This window comes from Muntiacus reevesi, chromosome 3 (assembly GCF_963930625.1).
Source record: "Muntiacus reevesi chromosome 3, mMunRee1.1, whole genome shotgun sequence".
NCBI lineage: Eukaryota > Metazoa > Chordata > Mammalia > Artiodactyla > Cervidae > Muntiacus > Muntiacus reevesi.
The window spans coordinates 197,168,349-197,186,766 of NC_089251.1; the positions used below are offsets into that span (position 1 = coordinate 197,168,349).

The 18,418-nt window shown below is 43.3% G+C and overlaps 1 protein-coding gene across 2 annotated transcripts in view; it reads right to left on the reverse strand.

Annotated features, from left to right (window-relative positions):
* Window positions 1-18,418, reverse strand: part of CNTNAP5 (contactin associated protein family member 5) — a 970,694-nt gene that overhangs the window by 423,029 nt on the left and 529,247 nt on the right. For both annotated transcript variants that reach the window (XM_065927810.1, XM_065927809.1), the window contains exon 8: window positions 6,591-6,855. In XM_065927810.1, the coding sequence (XP_065783882.1) occupies window positions 6,591-6,855 (265 nt within the window). The remainder of the gene's footprint in view (window positions 1-6,590; window positions 6,856-18,418) is intronic.

Here is an 18,418-nt window from a genome sequence, read left to right on the forward strand (position 1 = left end):
ATACATGGTGCTTTGCTCTGATAGTCCTAGCAAACTGATACATACTCAGGCCGAAGCTACAAAAGAGAAGAACCAGAAGGCTAGATAGTGGGGCAGCTGGTTGGCTTTGGAAAGTTTTCTTTAAAAAATGTTGGTTGAGATAAATTCTAAAAGAATAAGTGAGATGATGTGGACCACAGCTCTAGGAAGATTTATTTAATTTAAATAAAGGCAATGTTAAATAACCATCCAATAGTATCCATGATGGTTGTGGATCAAAGCCTAAGCCATTAAAATTTCATCTTATGTTCAGCTATAGAAAGAACAAATCAGACCCAACATTCTTCTAAATATAGAAAATTAATGATTCATTAGAAGGAATTGTTTCATAATTAGTGATTCTGGAATTCCAGTAGTGTCTAACTACTGGAAAACATAAGGTGGTTGAGGATGCTGAACAAACACTATTACTTGTATGTAAGGATTCAGTGGAATGACCTGAAATTGTCTCTCCAGCAAGCCATCTGCCTCCACTGAAAGCATTTCTGTAGCATCTGTTTGATTTCCAGATCTTTGCTCATCATGTGTCTTTTGGCCTAGGGATTCTGTCCTGTTCCCGGTGATTGGCTTTCTCCTTCTGTCTTTCCTGCTTATAATCGTTTTGCAGGTCCCTGTTGCAAGGTTGAGATCTCTGTCTGAAGATTCCCTCTCCCATCTTCTGGGTTCTGCCCAGTTGTGCAGGGACTCATTTCTTACTCTGAAAATTCCACTCTGGGTTTGATGCCTCTAGTACATCAAAGCAGTAGACTGCGCAGCTAAGTGCTCTGGATAGAATATTCTCTAATGAAAAGCCTCTCTGCCATTTGGCCTTAATGGGGTTTATTCTATTTTCTGCAGTGACACAAACATATAAAAATTCTCATCTGTGACAAAGTCTATCTCACCTTAAAAGACCCTTATTATGACTGTCTTGTTTTCTCTTCATAAGCAGTAGGTCTGGTACCTACAACTCTTCCTCTGCTAACATTGTTTGAAAGTCCCTATGTATCCTGATAACTCTGACACATATAAAGTATCCCAGTGTGAATTAAAGATGGTTGATAAAACAAAACACAACTTCTCAGATTTAGATCCTTGGCACCTAATTCTATACAGATCACAAAGAAAAACATGCAGGACTTTCCTGGAATATTCAAGCATCTCATCACAAAGATCACTGTATGAAAGAAGGCCAGTTCACCATTCTTCCTCCCCAAAACGCCTCACAATGTGAGGAGCTGAGAAAAGTGAGCTTTGGCAGCAAGATTGGCCCTACTGAATACATGTAATTAAGGCCACTTATTCCACTGTCAGAAGACTCTGGAGTTGATGATTTCCTTGAAGACATGGTTGACCTCCTGTTTTGCTTCAGGAACTCATGAAGGTTTAGAAGGAACTTAAATAATTCTAGACCAGTTCTCTAAGCTACAAAGTACAGTGTGGTTTAACAGAATAAAGCTCACCTTCTGCATCTGTGCAGAACACAGTGAGGTTGTTGTCCTGGATGCTAAGGCCTAAGTTCAAGAACTTTGCCCAGACGAGATTTTCAGTGGAAAATTGATGTTTTGAGGGGCACCAGAGCAGGAAAAAAAAAAAAAATTTCCAATTTTCAGGACTGAAGCCCTCAGATCTCTTTCTTTCTATTCTTAGTCCCCATTCTTCTCCCATCAGCACAAGAAAAATAACATTGAAATGTCAGGCCACTTGCAGAATAATTATAGTGGTGCTAGCTTTTCTTCAGATAACTTAATGTTTCACTTGCAATTCAAAACACTCTGCATTGATCAAGCCAAGTGGTCGCCTTTACTTTTACACAAGCTCCTGTTCTTAGTCATCCAGACTGGTCTGGACAATAACATCTACATCCTAAGCATGTTTTTAAGAGTCTTTTAAAATGGCAGCCATCCTGCATTTAAAAATAGAATCTGTTGTCAATCATTCCAGGAGCAGGTGTGACCTGAGAACGCAGTCCCCAAGACATGCGGTTCCTGGGGAGAAGCAGTGAGGAGCTGGGGTTTGAAATGCATGAAGGAGGAGGTCCGGGTGTGCATGTATTTAAGATTTGCGCAGTTGGCTGCTCTGATTCTTAGAGGGGGAGACGATGCCCCTCACCTGGCAGGGGGACTCCGGGAAAGCCTCCTCCCCGTTCCCATTCAGCCTCCAGAGTTCCCGCTGGGGTTTGCAATGCAGAGGTGACACGAATATGGAAAAGCCTGTCCCGTGCACGGCAAAGTCTCTGGAAGCATCTAGGCTCTTACTGCATGTGTTCTGGGTCATCCGACTCTTAGCGATCCCATGGACTGTGGCCTGCCAGGCTCCTCTGTCTATGGAATTTTCCAGGCAATAATCCTAGAGTGGGTTACCATTTCCTACTCAGGGGATCTTCCTGACCCAGGGATCAACCCGTGTCTCTTGCACTGACAGCCGGATTCTTTACCACTGCACCTTCTGAAAAGCCCAGTTTCCTTTGTACTTATGTAATGTACATAAAATCATGTGATAGTTTTACTAAGGAATCAGCACTGAGCATTTAAAAAGGTCTGAGAAAATTATGTCACATGTACTCAATGGACAGTAGCATGTGTGTTAGGTATGCATAACTTACATTATAATTGTATACAGGCAATGTCAGCTAAAGTCTACAAAGACAGTGGAGTCATCATTTGTTGTCAACCCCATCTAATCCCCAAATCTGTCTATTGATGGGGCCACCAAGTAAAATGTTTTGGGAAAAGTCAACTTTAGATTCTATGCAGCCTACTTTCTTTAATAGCCTATTGTCATGTCATCTTTCAGCTAAAGCAGAGTTTCTTTATATTTGAATTCTTTAAGCAAGTGATATTGGGCTTCCCTGATAGTTCAGTTGGTAAAGAATCTCCTGCAGTGTGGGAGACCTAGGTTCAATCCCTGGGTTGGGAAGGACCTTTCCTTCTTTCCCTGGAGAAGGGAAAGTCTACCCACTCCAGTATTCTGGCCTGGAGAATTCTGTGGACTATAAGTCCAGGGGGTGGCAAAGAGTCGGACACAACTGAGCGTCTTTCACTTTCAAGCAACTGACAATATAAAAAATAAATGTTAAGAGTCAGCAAGATACAGTGTGAAAACTGTTGGCCCAGGAGTGCAAAGAAAAAGCCTGAGCTTGAATACCTTCTTGGTCAAGAGATCTTAATTTCTGACTCTCAATATTCTCTTATGCATGTTGGTAAAATAAGAATCACTTCACATGTTTTCATGAGTTTTTTTCTGTAGTATTATATGAGAAGGTCCTGGCATAATGCCTGACCTTCAGGAGAACCACAGTGTTTGTTGATTCTACTGTCACATCACAGTGAAAGGGTGCCCTCGACTCTTCCTCATATCCACAGGCACAAGGCTTTCAAGAAAGGAGATGACAAAAATAGAAATCAAAGTAGAATACAATGGAGGGATTGCACTACTGTCCTTCATCTTCCTGAAACTTCATCCCTTAGAACAAATGAATTCAGAGCCCTTCTATTTTGAGAATGACTTAGTGTGGACTTCTCTTCCTGATCTTCAGTGCAAAAATGCACAAAATAGCCTGCCTCCCCAAAGCTATGCACACCATATGAAGCTCTGGTCATGGCAGTGATGTGCCAGGCATCCATGATCTGCCCTTTCTGTGGGGTCAGCTTCTCTTTTAGACTCAGGACATTAGAAACACCTGAACTAATCTCAAGTAAATCTTTAAACATCTGGATTCCTTGTTCAACTAATAAAAAGTGGTGCCAGTTTCTAATTTCCACGGAGGACCATGTGTCAAGGGTAGTCCCAAGGGCCGTCAAAAATCACCAGAACAGCACTTACTATCTTCCAGTTTATCATGAGATTTTCACTTCTGACAAAGCCAATGCAATCTCAAGTACTTGGAAAACAAGTTTCCTCAGAAATGCAAGGGAGGAGAGAACTAGCTTTGCTTTTTGGCTTTTTTTGTTTGTTTGTTTATCTGTCATTTACCTGGGATAGAAAAGCACTGGGAGACAGAAAGCCTTGATCCATTTCAAAGGAAAGAGAAAGAAATTCATAATGTCCAAAATTCAGGAAATTCTTGGGGAAAGAGGCAAACAAGTTTTCTGAGACAGACATCAGAATGTTTTTAAAACTTTCTTCTCTTGTCTGAGCCTTTCGAGAGACAGGTGAAAAATAACCAATGGTTTTCTTTTCTCCCTCTGTAGCTGGGTAATGGGGCAGCTTTCACCAGCCTGTCTCTCAGTCATAAACACATTTTAATGGACACATGCTAATAATACAGGTAAGAGCAAAGTACCACTGGGGCCTGTACTTTATTAAAACTGCATTTTGACCTGAGGCATACAAGTCTCTGCACTCAACCATCTCACCAATTAAAGAGAAAAAGTCCAGTGCCGGCTCACCGTTTTTCTTCTTCACATAAGGATGGAGGTTTAAATTTTCTAACTCTACACATGAAAACTGGTATGTTTCTAAGAGATTAACTCACCTCCCATGACTGGAAATCTTGGAAATTTTATAAAAGTCCCAGGAGTGTGCAAATTCACTCAGTTTTTATGACTCTGAGGAGTGCGACTATTTTTGCCAGAGACCTTGAGTTGGTGTGGGAGAAAGAGAAACTTGCTTAGTAGCTGCTCAGCACTGTGCCAAAGGTTTGATCCATTTAAGCTCACGATGGCTCAGATGGTAAAGAGGCCACCAGCAGTGCAGGAGACCCAGGTGTGATGCCTGAGTCGGGGAGATCCCCTGGAGGAGGGAATGGCTACCCCCTCCAGGATTCGTGCCTGGGGAATCCCATGGACAGAGCAGCCTGGCAGGCTACAGTCCATGAGCTGTAAAAAGCTGGACACATTGAGTGGCTAACACTTTGATTTTCAATCACCATCACAGTCTTGTAACATAAAGATTTTTCTTCCGTCTCCTGTTACAGGTAGATGCTAAGATGGTCCCAGTGACCAATGACTCCTGCCGTGTAAACACTTGTATAATCCCCTTGACTTGAGCAAGGGCTAGATTTATTCTCTTTTCTAGTGAGCAGAATATGTTGAAAATGATGGGAACCTGCTCTTGCTTTGAGACCACAAACACCACGGCATTGTCCCAGGGTTCTTTCTCGCTCTCTCCAAAGCCACTCACTCTGGGTTAAGAGTGCCGCCCTCTCAATGAGGCAGCCTTCTGGAGAGGCCATGGGGATGGGTCTGGATCTTCTGAGACCTGTCAACAGCGCTGTGAGTTAGCCTGCAAGCAGAGTCAACCCTGGCTGAAACTTGAGATGACCGTGATTGTAGCCAGAACCACCCAGTCAGGGGCCTCCGGATTCCTGACTCAGAAACGGAGACATGGCGCGTGCTGTTTTCAGTCAGTACACGTTGGTGTAATTTGTCGTGCAGCTGTCGGTACCTAATACACTCCTACATGGGAGAGAGAGTTAGGAGCTTAATCTAGGGCCACAGACCATCAGGGGAAGAGGCGCTTTTGGAACCTCCTGACTGACTTGCAGACCCAGACTCTTCTGCCATTTACAGAGGTTCAGTGGGGGTTTTTTTGTGTTCATCCATTGACTCTGAAGCTTTCCCATAGTCTGACCTGATCTTAACTATTAAATTATGTCTTTTGCTCCCTAACTCAAATTTCTCTAATTTGTTTGGATGACAGAGCTCAGAGTCCAGTGGGGGAAGAAAGATATTTAAATTAAAGAAAGATGCAATATCATGTAATCTGGGATGGATATTGGCCCAGAAGAGGGGGTTTGATTCAAACTGTAGAGCCAGGAAGGCTTCTCAGAGGATTCATAGACCTAGCCGCCTGCCTTGGCCTCCCATCCAATGCCTGCATGTAAGTCTGACCTCTGTAAGTACTTGTCACTAAGTGAACAATGCTGTTTCTGGAAGGACAGTGATATAACAAGTACAGAAGCAGGGAGAAGGTTTCATGGCTCCATGTGAAAGGAAGGGCAGACAGAAGAGCCAGGGTGTGGTCCATACCTCCATTCCGTATTGCCGCACACTAGGGCCTAATTTACACTGTGTAAAAGGAAGTGCTTTCCAGTCTTCATAGATAAAGATTAGGTGATCATATGAAGTGAAATCGTATGATGTCACTTATATGCGGAGTCTGAAATATGACACAAATGTAAAAATCTACAAAGCAAAACAGACTCATAGACTTGGAAAACAAGCATGGTTACCAAAGGAAAATGTAGGGGGGAAAAGGGATAAATTAGGAGTTTGGGGTTAACAGATACACACTACTATATATAATGATCAAGGACCTAGCGTGTAGCCCAGGTAACTATACTCAGTACTCTGTAATAACCTGGATGGGGAAAGGATCTGAAAAAGAATATATGTATAACTGAATCATTTTGGCGTAACCTGAAACTAACATAACATTGTAAATCAACTATACTACAATATAATTTTTTTTAAAGAATAAAAAAAATTGGATCTTCAAACCTGAAGTTTGTGAAGACCGATTAGCCTGCACCCCTGGGAGCTGGAGCCTGTGTGTGTTGATCAGAATCTCAAACATGTGTTGACTTAGCTGAATAAGAAAGTGAGCTAGAAGTTGTCAGCATACGGTACCTGTGAGGATTTCAGCTGCACGTCCTGTCGTTTTCTGAATCACGAGTCTCAGGGTTCCGTCCTCCAGACTCAGCAGCAGGGTCCCCGAGCCCTCAGAGAGCATTGTGGACAGAAGGAGACCATCTTTGTTCCAGGTTCGAAACTGGAAACTCACTGAGAGCCCATCAATTTGGGGAGTGCCAGGCAACAGCAAATAACTGCTGCTGGAGTTGACAAATGTGATGGGAACAATTTGTGGTTCGGAGCAGGAGAAAGTGACATTGCCCTGGAAAACAATAAAAATCAAATATATAAAAGCCATTTTTTATTCTGCAATCTGACAGCTGATATAAACAATCACCTGGAGCTGACCTTAATTTCAGGATTATTCCACATTCAGCAGTAAGATCTTAAAGGGAAAAATGTGTTAGCTTTGTTCAGATACACTCACAAGATTGTTTTCCATTCCTATTTTCTGGATCACAGTGCTATCTGCAAAAAGGGTCATCAAAGACCTAGGGCAGTGGAGGGATAGGAAACATCAGAAGTTTCTAGGGATCCAGAGATAAAAATAATAGCATTCACTCACTGAGTGATGATGTACTGCAAGTCAACAAATGCCAAAGTCTGGGATAATTTTCAAAGTGGTACCCTTGAGAAAACTTTGTTACAATATGGAATGCCACTGACACCAGCTCCCAGGGCAGCCTGGGAAAAGAAATAGCTAAAAGAGCAAAGGTTTCCTAAGGAAAGTGATGCTTTCCTGGAAGGAAGTGGGGAAGGACGGGTGCAAACGTCCAGCCAGCCTTCTCAGTAAATGGCATGGTGTTCGCAAAAGCTTGTCAAAATTAACAAAATGGCATTCCTGAAAAGTGAGTCATTGCTGAACTTGATGTGGGACAGAGAGGGCCAGGGCTATGGAGGAGGTGAGGCAAGAAAAATGAGTAGAGTGGAGTTTAAAAGCCTTTTATGCTTGCCAAGGTTGCCATACAAAGTCAGAAGCAGTAAAATGACTTTGGCCATATTTTTAACCTATTAAGAGTGTTTTTAGTAACATGAAGATTGAGGCGTGCGTGAGAGGACCGGAAGTGGGGAGCATTAAGTGTGGAAATGCTAGAAGCAGAAAGAGGATTATTGTTTGCGTAAGTGTGAGAAAACAGGTCAGTTTATTTGAGAAAGTTACAGGAAAATAAAGACGTGTGTGTATGTGTGTGTGTGTGTGTGTGTGTGTGCGCTCAGCTGAGCCATGTGCAGAGTCACTTTTAGTAGATGAACAAGGAGAGAGCCTGGAGCACCTTCTAGATTATGAATAGCTGTTACAACATGAAAGCCATTTGGAATCTTTGTAGCCAACAACTTCTCGTTTCGCACCACTACCATTTGTCTCTTTTAGATTCTAAACTGATCTCTACAATACAGTCAGTAAACGTATCCAGGTAAGGGTAAGACAGTATTGTCCTCTACACAGTCATGGACACATCTTCTTTTTTTTGGAAAAAAAATGTATTTTGTTGAAGTAGAGTTGGTTTGCAATGTTGTACTAATTTTTACTGTACAGTAAAGTGATTACGTTACACGTGGGTGGGTGTGTGTGTGTGTGTATATGAATAAATAGATATATGGCTCATGTTCTTTTCCATTACAGTTTATTACAAGATATTGAATATAGTTCACTGTGCTATACAGTCTCTTGTGGTTTATTCATTCTACATACAGTAGTTTGCATCCACTAAACCGAAGTTCCAAATCCCCACCCAACTTCCCCTCGGCAACCACAAGTGCGTCCTAGTCACAGACACATCTTAGTCCCTAAAAATCTAGGCTTCTGAATGATGCTAACTCTGCGTTTTAGTCATTCTTGCAGCCTGTACCACTTCAGGAGGCGTGGGGGGTGGGGCGGGGAATGGCAGGCATTTCCGAAAGGGAATGCCCTGGGTTGCCTAGCTGCGTGAATTTAACTTCCCACTGAAGTGGTCAAGTAGTGAGGTTAGACACCTAGTATAGCTTCTAGTCCTAGCGCAGGCTAATCCCTCAGCTCAAACAACCTCCTAAGCCAGAAAAACACTGTTAGGTCCCAACTATGTTTGCTAGGGAGAGTCCTGCACTTCTGAAAACAAATAGCAGTTACCAAACAAACTTCCACCAATAATGCATTTCTACTGACGTACCCATCATCAGTGGGATATAAGCATATTCTTGCATTGATCCTTTGTTGTGGCTGTTTAGATGTGTTCTCTATAGGCTAGATTCCCAGAAGTTAATTGATGTGTCAAAGAATAAAGGGCCCTTGTATCCATCCATCAAGAAATTGGCACAAATAATGTACATTAACACATATGTGGAACCTAGAAAAATGGTATAGATGATCTTATTTGCAAAACAGAAATAGAGACGCAGACATAGAGAACAAGCTTATGGACACCAAGGGGGGCAGGGGGTGGGATGATTTGGGAGACTGGGACTGACAGATGTACACTATTGATACTGTGTGTAAAACGGATGACTAATGAGAATCTACTGCATAGTTAGCACAGGAAACTATCGCGTGCTCTGCGGTGGCCTACATGGGAAGGGAATTTTAAAAAGAAGGGATGTATGTACACGCATAGCTGATTCACTCTGCATGTAGCAGAAGCTAACACAGCGTTGTGAATTAACTGTACTCCAATAAAAATTAATTGAAAGAATAAAATAACAAAAAAGAAATTGCCCACGGTGTATACTGTCCCTGGCATTAGGTTAAGTGCTCACATGTGTATCTTATGTATTCTACACAACGACGCTGCATTCATTTAAAAAACTACACAGATTGAGTCTGGAGTAGCTAGCTAATTCAAAAGCCAGAGTCTGCCTTCCCAGTGGCAATGGGGGACAAACCTATGTTTGTGTGACGCAGATACTTCTGGCAGCCATCTCTGAGAACTTCCTCCTTTGTCTTGGGGACCACTTTAAAAACAAAATCTACCAATTTGCTTTTCATATCCCATTGCTGTTTTAATTTGCATTTTTTAAAATTCTGGTTGATTTCCTTTCAAGATGAAATATTCCCACTGATGGCAGATTAACTGAAGCAGGGCCGTCTTTTTTAGGCAATCGGGAATGCTCCCACAGAGAACCTGGGAGATAGCAGTAACTTTTCTTCCCCTTTTCTTTTCCTGAGGTAAGCTTCACCTCTAGTAACAATTTTCCAGAACAAAGCTGCACCCAAAGTTTGAGGCTGTGTAGAGGGGGAAAGGATGACAAGACTGAAGGATAGGACTTTGTAAAATGTCCCTTTTCCATTATCTTAGAAGACAATGTTTAAGACGCAGAGACACAGAGAACAGACTTGTGGGTGGCAAGAGGGAAGGAGGTAGGGGGGAACAATTGGAAGTTTGGGATCAGCAAATACAAACTATTATATAATAATAGGTAAATGACAAGGTACTACTGTATAGCACAGGGAACTATATTCAATAGCCTGTAATAAGCCATAAAGAAAAGAATATTTTAAAAATGTATGTATGTATAACTGAGGCTTCCTACGTGGCTGCAGTGGAAAGCAGCCTGCCTGCCAATGCAGGAGACTTAAGAGACGTGGGTTTCATCTCTGAGTCAGGAAGATCCCCTAGAGGAGGGCATGGCAACCCACTCTAGTATCCTTGCCTGGAGAAACCCATGGACAGTGGATCCTAGTGGGCTACAGTCTATAGCATCACAAAGAATCAGACATGACTGAAGTGACTTAGCATGCACACATATGTAACTGAATATATCAATTCAGTTCAATTCAATTCAGTCTCTCTGTTGTGTCTGACTCTACAACCCCATGGACTACAGCACGCCAGGCTTCCCTGTCCATCACCAACTCTCAGAGCTTGCTCGAACTCATGTCCATTGAGTCGGTGATGCCATTCAACCATCTCATCCTCTGTCTTCCCCTTCTCCACCTGCCTTCTATCTTTCCTAGCATCAGGGTCTTTTCCAGTGGCCAGATGGTCTTCCCATCAGGTGGCCAAAGTATTGGAGCTTCAGCTTCAGCATCAGTCCTTTCAATAAATACTCAGGTTGATTTCCTTTAGGATTAACTGGTTTGATCTCTTTGCAGTCCACGGGACTCTCAAGAGTCTTCTCCAACACCACAGATCAAAAGCATAAATTCTTCAGTGCTCAACTTTCTCCATGGTCCAATTCTCATGTCCATACCTGACCACTGGAAAAACCATAGCTTTGACTAGACGGACCTTTGTTGGCAAAGTCGTGTCTCTGCTTTTATTATGCTGTCTAGGTTTGTCACAACTTTTCTTCCAGGGAGCAAGCATCTTTTAATGTCATGGTTGCAGTCACCAACTACAGTGTGATTTTGGAGCCCAAGAAAATAAGGTCTGCCATTGTTTCCATTGTTTTCCCCATCTATTTGCCAGAAAGTGATGGGACCAGATGCCATGATCTTCATTTTTTGGATGTTGAGTTTTAAGTCAGCATTTTCACTCTCCTCTTTGACTTTCATCAAGAGGATCTTTAGTTTCTCTTCACTTTCTGCCATAAGGGTGGTGTTATCTGCATATCTGAGGTTATTGATATTTCTCCCAGCAATCTTGATTCTAGTTTATGTTTCATCCAGTTCAGCATTTCTCATGTTGTGCTCTGCATATAAGTTAAATAAGCAAGGTGATGATATACAGTCTTGACATACTCCTTTCTCAATTTGGAACCATTCTGTTGTTCTATGTCCGGTTCTAAATCATACAGATTTCTCAGGAGGCAGGTAAAGTGCTCCAGTATTCCTATCTGTTAAAGAATTTTCTACCATTTGTTGTGATCCATACAGTCACAAACTTTAGCATAGTCAATGAAGCAGAAGTAGATGTTTTTCTGGAACTCTCTTGCTTTTTCTATGATCTGGTGGATGTTGACAATTTGATCTCTGGTTTCTCTGCCTTTTCTAAACACAGCTTTGGACATCTGGAAGTTCACAGTTTGTATACCGTTGCAGCCTATCTTGGAGAGTTTTGAGCATTACTTTGCTAGTGTGTGAGATGTGTGCAATTGTGCAGTAGCTTGAACACTTTTTGGCATAATTGCTTTTCTTTGTGATGGGAATGCAAACTGACCTGAATATATCTATATATACACACACATAACTGAATCACTTTGCTGTACATCAGAAGTTAACACAACACTGTATATCAACTGCACTTTAATTTTAAAAAAAAGATCTTTAAAAAATCCAATTTATAATGTTTAGGTCCACCTAAACCATGTAGCAAGTGTTCTGTGTGGATAGACAATCACAAAAGTTGGTCCTCATGACAGCAGGGATCTAGAAGAACTGAGATTTTTTCCCCTTGTTTGATCAGTTCTCCCACATCTGATGAGAGGCCAGGCTGCTTCATTCCATTGAACATATAATGGACCTCACCATCTAGAGTAGACCAGGGAACACAGAAACCCTTGAGGGGCCTTCAGGGGACACACAAAACCCTGAGCAAGATGATGATGGCAAGAACTTCAAATAAATGCCTCAGAGATTCTGTTAAAATAAGGCTAGGTGTGGGGACCACCACTTTGCTCACAGGGAGCAGGAGAGGTTGGAAATGCACTGTCCTTGGACGGTTCCTCTGGGTCACTCCAGGTCGCGCTCCTTCACTCCCCCCCCCTCCTCCTCCCACTGTCCTCTGTGTCCTGTGTCCAGGCGGCCACCTGAACTGTCCAGAATTTATTTGTTTTTAGAGCACCTCCCCGCGGTGCTCTCCAGTGGTAGGTCCAAGGGCAAGTAGGAGAGAGAGATGGGAATGGATAGGAAATAAGTTTTACACCAAATCTGACCCAATTCTCCCAGGAAGGGTTTCTGGCTCAGCTTCCTGTTGCACATCTGTCTTGCTGTTCCTCACTGTGCATGCTGTTCACGGAACCCAGGGTAGGCAAGGCGCAAGGGGGGACGCCGGAAGAAAACTTGAGGAGCCACAGGACCTGCACGTGTTTATTCTCTCTGGGCTGGTGCAGCAGACATGCGGCAGGCATGCTGTATTCTCTCATGTTTGACCCAGTGAATGCGGCGACAATGCGGCCATAATGCAGACTCAAGGGCTTTTCAGGTGGAGCTTATATATGTTTACAGGACAAAAGTGGCCCATGGCCAAGTGGGTGCATCATCACACACATGCACAGTGCTGTGTGGTCTCAGCTGTTACATAACCATGTGTTTACAAAACATGGGGCAAGAGTGAGAGACGGTGGGGCAAGAGAGCCCGGCCACCACCGTCTTGGCAAATTTGCTCTTTCCCTATTCACCCCTTCAGGGTCTCTCACCTCAGAATCTGTGCTCAATCCATCTTCCATGATATTCCCTTGTCAAGTAACTCTGACCCTTAAACCCACATGCTGCAACAGCAGTAGATGGTATAGCAACAGTTATATCCCCAATATATAGCAAATCCCAACGCCAGGTATCACCTAGAACCCATTTTGCAGTTCTTCCCCTCATGGGGCTAGAAGAGACACCCACCACCCATGGAGCGCCTTTATCTTCCATTGCCAAATCTCGTCAACCATCTGTCCTTGTGAAATTGCATGAAAGCCTCCACAGGGACAACTCCACCCCTGCAGGGTTTTTTATTAAGGACCTGCAAAATACCCCAGAGTCACTAGGCCCATCCCTTCAAGGAGGGGATTTTTGCAGTGCTCACAATCTACCTACATGATTATACTTTTCTAAATCTGAGGACACAGCCTTTACAGTGCTGTTCTAAATCTACACCATAGGACATGGCCTAAATCTTCATCACGTGGCTGCCATAGCCATGAATGTGTGCCCTAGACCCAGGAGACTGCTCTGGCTTGCCATAAACAAGTTTGCATTCAGCACCAGTATCAACTGAAGCCATTACTCTCCGTATATTAGCTAGTGACCTGGTGGCTCAGAGGGAAAATAATCTGCCTGCAACTCAGGAGACCTGGGTTCGATCCCTGGGTTAGGAAGATCCCCTGGAAGAGGACGTGGCAACCCACTCCAGTATTCTTGCTGGGAGAATCCCCATGGACAAAGGAGACCTGGTGGGCTGCAGTCCATGGGGTCCCAAAGAGTCAGACACGACTGAGTGACTAAGCATAGTTAATTGCAAGTTCTACATGGGCCTCAGGTCCCTGCTTGGGCTCTTTGGGCAGACACCTTGGCCTGAGCCCTATTCAAAGCCAAAAAGGGCATCTTAAGGAACTTCCTTGGGAGCCATGTACCCTTCAAGCTGAAGCACCTGTATCTCTTGCTGTGGGAACTTACACGGCTACTCTGCTCTCAGTTGCACGATGGGCCTAGCTAACAAGCAGAGATTCATGGTCTCATAATGTTCTACACTCTTTATCTCAATGAGGGGAAAGTGGTTATAGATGCCAACTGTTCTATTCTGTCCCCGGAACAAATTATAGCATCCAACCCTTTGTCTCGGAGTTGCAAAAGCCATGCTGCTAAAGGTTCCCCTTATTTCTGCCAAAACTGCTTACCCAAGTTGACTACCTCGGCCTGAGTATATGGTCGATACGTCATGAACTCAGTCACCTTGAGGGACCCTTGAGGATGCCCCCCTGGGCAGTAGGCCGCTCATGCTTCACTTTCTGTTGCACAATGGGCCACGCTACCAAGTGGGGAGCTTTGGTCTCACAATGCTCATCATCACTGTCCCTCACTGCCTCGCAGTGTGAGGTGCTGGGTTCCCCAGGGCCATGCATCTCTTGCTCCAGCATGTGTATACGCTGCTCTAGCTCTTCCTCCCATCTCAACAACTTGCACACTTGTGCAGCATCACAGAGAGCGCTATCCATATTCACCTTCAGGGCAGTTAGGGAAATCCACCCCACGGTGCCAGCCACAGTCCACGCTGCCCCATCCTGCAAATGGGGAGTCACTGCCTGTGACGCCTTTTCAACGCTATCTGGTGACCCATCCACTGCTTCCCAGTCTTCCACCGGGGCCCACACCAAGAGGAGCACAGCTACCTGCTACCACAGGCTATGTGGTGACAACTGGCTTCCTCCATTCATTGGAGCCTCAGGCTCCGCTATCTGTTGTGTATCCTGCTGACTATGCCAGTTGTCTGGCTACTCACACTGTTTGCTGAACCCAGGGTAGGCAAGACACGAGCTGGGAAGCTGGAAGGGAACTGGAGAAACTGTATGGACTGCACGTTTATTCTCTCCCCGCTGGTGCAGCAGACATACAGCAGATACGCTATATTCTCTTGCGGCTGACCCAGCAGACACAGCCATAATGTGGCCACAATGTGGATGCAAGGGCTTTTCAGATGGAGATTATATATGTTTATAGGACAAAAGTGGCCCATGGCCGAGAGGGTACATTGTGACACATGCACAGAGCTGTAAGTGTTCTCAGCTCTCACATAAGCATGTATTCACAAAACCTGGGCTGAGCCAGAAGTTGTGAGACAGGAGAGTCTAACTGCTACCATCTTGGTTAATTTGCTCTTTCCCTACAACATCCATCTCAGCTGTGCTGGTTGCTGGCAGAAATACCAAAGTGTCAAGAAGCATTGGTACCCCCATCCACCACACAGGAGAGAAAGGAGAAAAAAAATAGCTAAATAAAAAAGTACTACTTTTGAAATCAACATGAATCATTTTCAGTATCACCATTTACAACTTCAGAATCCATCTCAAGATAGCATTGGAGGGAGTCCTCAACAATGATTTAGAAAGAGCATGCAAAGAGATAATATTACTTAAGTGTTGAAAAAAGTAATTCCATTTTCAGCAACAAGGATGGATCTAGAGATTATCATACTAAGTGGCATAAGTCAGAAAGAGGATGGATACCACATGATAGCACTTATGTGGGGAATCTAAAAAAGTGATATGAATGAATTTATTTACAAAATAGAAATAGACCCACAGAAATAAAAAGCAACTTTATGGCTACCAAAGGGGAATCTGAGGGCAGGTGAACCGAGCATTAACATATTCACACTGTGAGCATGTGCTGTCACTTCAGTCCTGTCTGACTTTTTGTGACCCTATAGACTGTAGCCCAAGAGGCACCTCTCTCCATGGGATTCTCCAGGCAAGAACACTGAAATGGGTTACCATGCCCTCCTCAGGGGATCTTCCCGATCTTGGGATCAAATCTGCATCACTTGTGTCTCCTGCATTGGCAGGCAAGTTCTTTACCATTAGTGCCATCCATAGTCACACTACTATATATAAAATAACCAACAAGAACCTCCTGTATATCATAGGGAACTATACTCAGTATCTTAGAATAACCCATAACAGAAAAACAATACACACACACACACACACACACACACACACACACACACACACACACTCACAAAATATTGTAAGTCAACTATAGTTCAATTTTTTTTAAAAAGACATGAAATTGTAAAGCAAAAAAAGAAGATAATGTATTTTAAAATAGTGTCAAAAGGAGTGGCAACAAAGTCAACAATCTTATTCTCTCCTATCAGTTCAGTTCAGTTCAGTTCAGTCGCTCAGTCGTGTCCGACTCTTTGCGACCCCATGAATCACAGCATGCCAGACCTCCCTGTCCATCACCAACTCCCAGAGTTTACTCAAACTCTTGCCCATCGAGTGGGTGATGACATCCAGCCATCTCATCCAAGGTCGTCCCCTTCTCCTCCTGCCCCCCAATCCCTCACAGCATCAGGGTCTTTTCCAATGAGTCAACTCTTCGCATGAGGTGGCCAAAGTATTGGAGTTTCAGCTTCAGCGTCAGTCCTTCCAATGAATACCCAGGACTGATTTCCCTTAGGATGGACTGGTTGGGTCTCCTTGCAAACCAAAGGCCCCTCAAGAGTCTTCTCCAACACCATAGTTCAAAAGCATCAATTTTTCGGTGGTCAGCTTTCTTCACAGTCCAACTCTCACATCCATACATGACCACTGGAAAAACCATATCCTTGACCAGATGAACCTTTGTTGGCAAAGTAATGTCTCTGCTTTTTAATATGCTATCTAGGTTGGTCATAACTTTCCTTCCAAGGAATAAGTGTCTTTTAATTTCTTGGCTGCAATCACTATCTGCAGTGATTTTGGATCCCAAAACAATAAAGTCTGACACTGTTTCCACTGTCTCCCCATCTATTTCCCATGAGGTGATGGGACCAGATGCCATGATCTTAGTTTTCTGAATGTTAAGCTTTAAGCCAACTTTTTCACTCTCCTCTTTCACTTTCATCAAGAGGCTTTTTAGTTCCTCTTCACTTTCTGCCATAAGGGTGGTGTCATCTGCATATCTGAGGTTATTGATATTTCTCCCGGCAATCTTGATTCCAGCTTGTGCTTCTTCCAGCCCAGCATTTCTCATGATGTACTCTGCATATAAGTTAAATAATCAGGGTGACAATATACAGCCTTGATGTACTCCTTTTCCTATTTGGAACCAGTCTGTTGTTCCATGTCCAGTTCTAACTGTTGCTTCCTGATCTGTATACAGGTTTCTCAAGAAGCAGGTCAGGTGGTCTGGTATTCCCATCTCCTTCAGAATTTTCCACAGTCAGCTTAAAGTATTGCTTCAACTTTCATCCTATTCCCACCTAAGAAGGATGCTCCATATCTCAGACTCTCTCCATTCTATTCTACATTTAATTCATTAGTGATTTCAATGTACATTCAATATTTTTTCAACGTTGTAAAACAATGTGCTGAGCACAGGAGTTTATAAGTTTTATATATGCTGTCACTACTGCTGCTGCTGCTAAGTCGCTTCAGTCATGTCCAACTCTTTGCGACCCCATGGACTGCAGCCCACCAGGCTCCTCTGTCCATGGGATTTTCTAGGCAAGAGTACTGGAGCGGGTTGCCATAATTATAATATATAATATATAATAAAATATATAATAATTAATATTATATATATATATATATATATATATAAATGGGATCCTATTTCTTTGAGGTCTATAGTCAGTAAATGTACATTTCTCATTGTAACTGGTACAAAGTGTCCCAGACAAAATTATGCACATTGGTGGTTCAATCTTCAAGATAAATCAACCAGCCCTGGTCCTACAGAAGAGACTGAAAGTCAGTATTAGCACCATGGTCCCTTTTCCACTACAAATCTTACGAGAGCTACAGGGTCTTTTATTGTCTCAAAAGAGGGTCCCTCTCCATTGGAGAGGCTAAATCCCATATGTCTGACATGCCTCTCCTGACAACACCACCACGTCCTGGTTGGATGGCCACCCTCCATGGGATGATAACCTCACTAAGCCACAGGTCACGGTACCTATAAGTGGGGGCCTCTCTGTCCACAGCATGGCAATTCTTAGTGTCCTGTGCTTCCATATTCACATATGCTCACCACCTTCCATGAGACAAGGCATCTGGAAGTGCTGGGCTCACCTGTCCTTTGGGGAGCACCAAACCATGTCCAGTTTCCTTTGTTAGGATCCACCATAGCCTTTTCTTTGCAGTTGTAGAATTCAAAAGCTCCCATCCCACCACTTTTCTCAGAAAAAAAGAGTTTGAGGATGAAGCACAGAATTTTGAAACTCAAAGGTTTATTCACAGACCATTTTAGAGAGACTGTCCATTTCTATGGAAATATACTTTGCTTTGTACCATTAACAATAAGAGTTGCCCTGTTCTTCATCTGACTTACAAAGTTCAATGAGCTCCAAAGAATGGTCAGGATCTTGAAACACAAGAACCAAGTTTGTGTCAGTGGAGGAAGCAAGCCCTATGCATTGATTCATCCTCTCCAAGGTGGCCCTCCCTTTGAAGGGAGAGGAAAACTTACAGGTCATTCATTGCTGTGAAGAAACAAAACATGAGGTCTCACACAAAGGAAGCCTGTTCTAATCTGGAGGGTTACAGAAGGCTTCCTTAGGGAA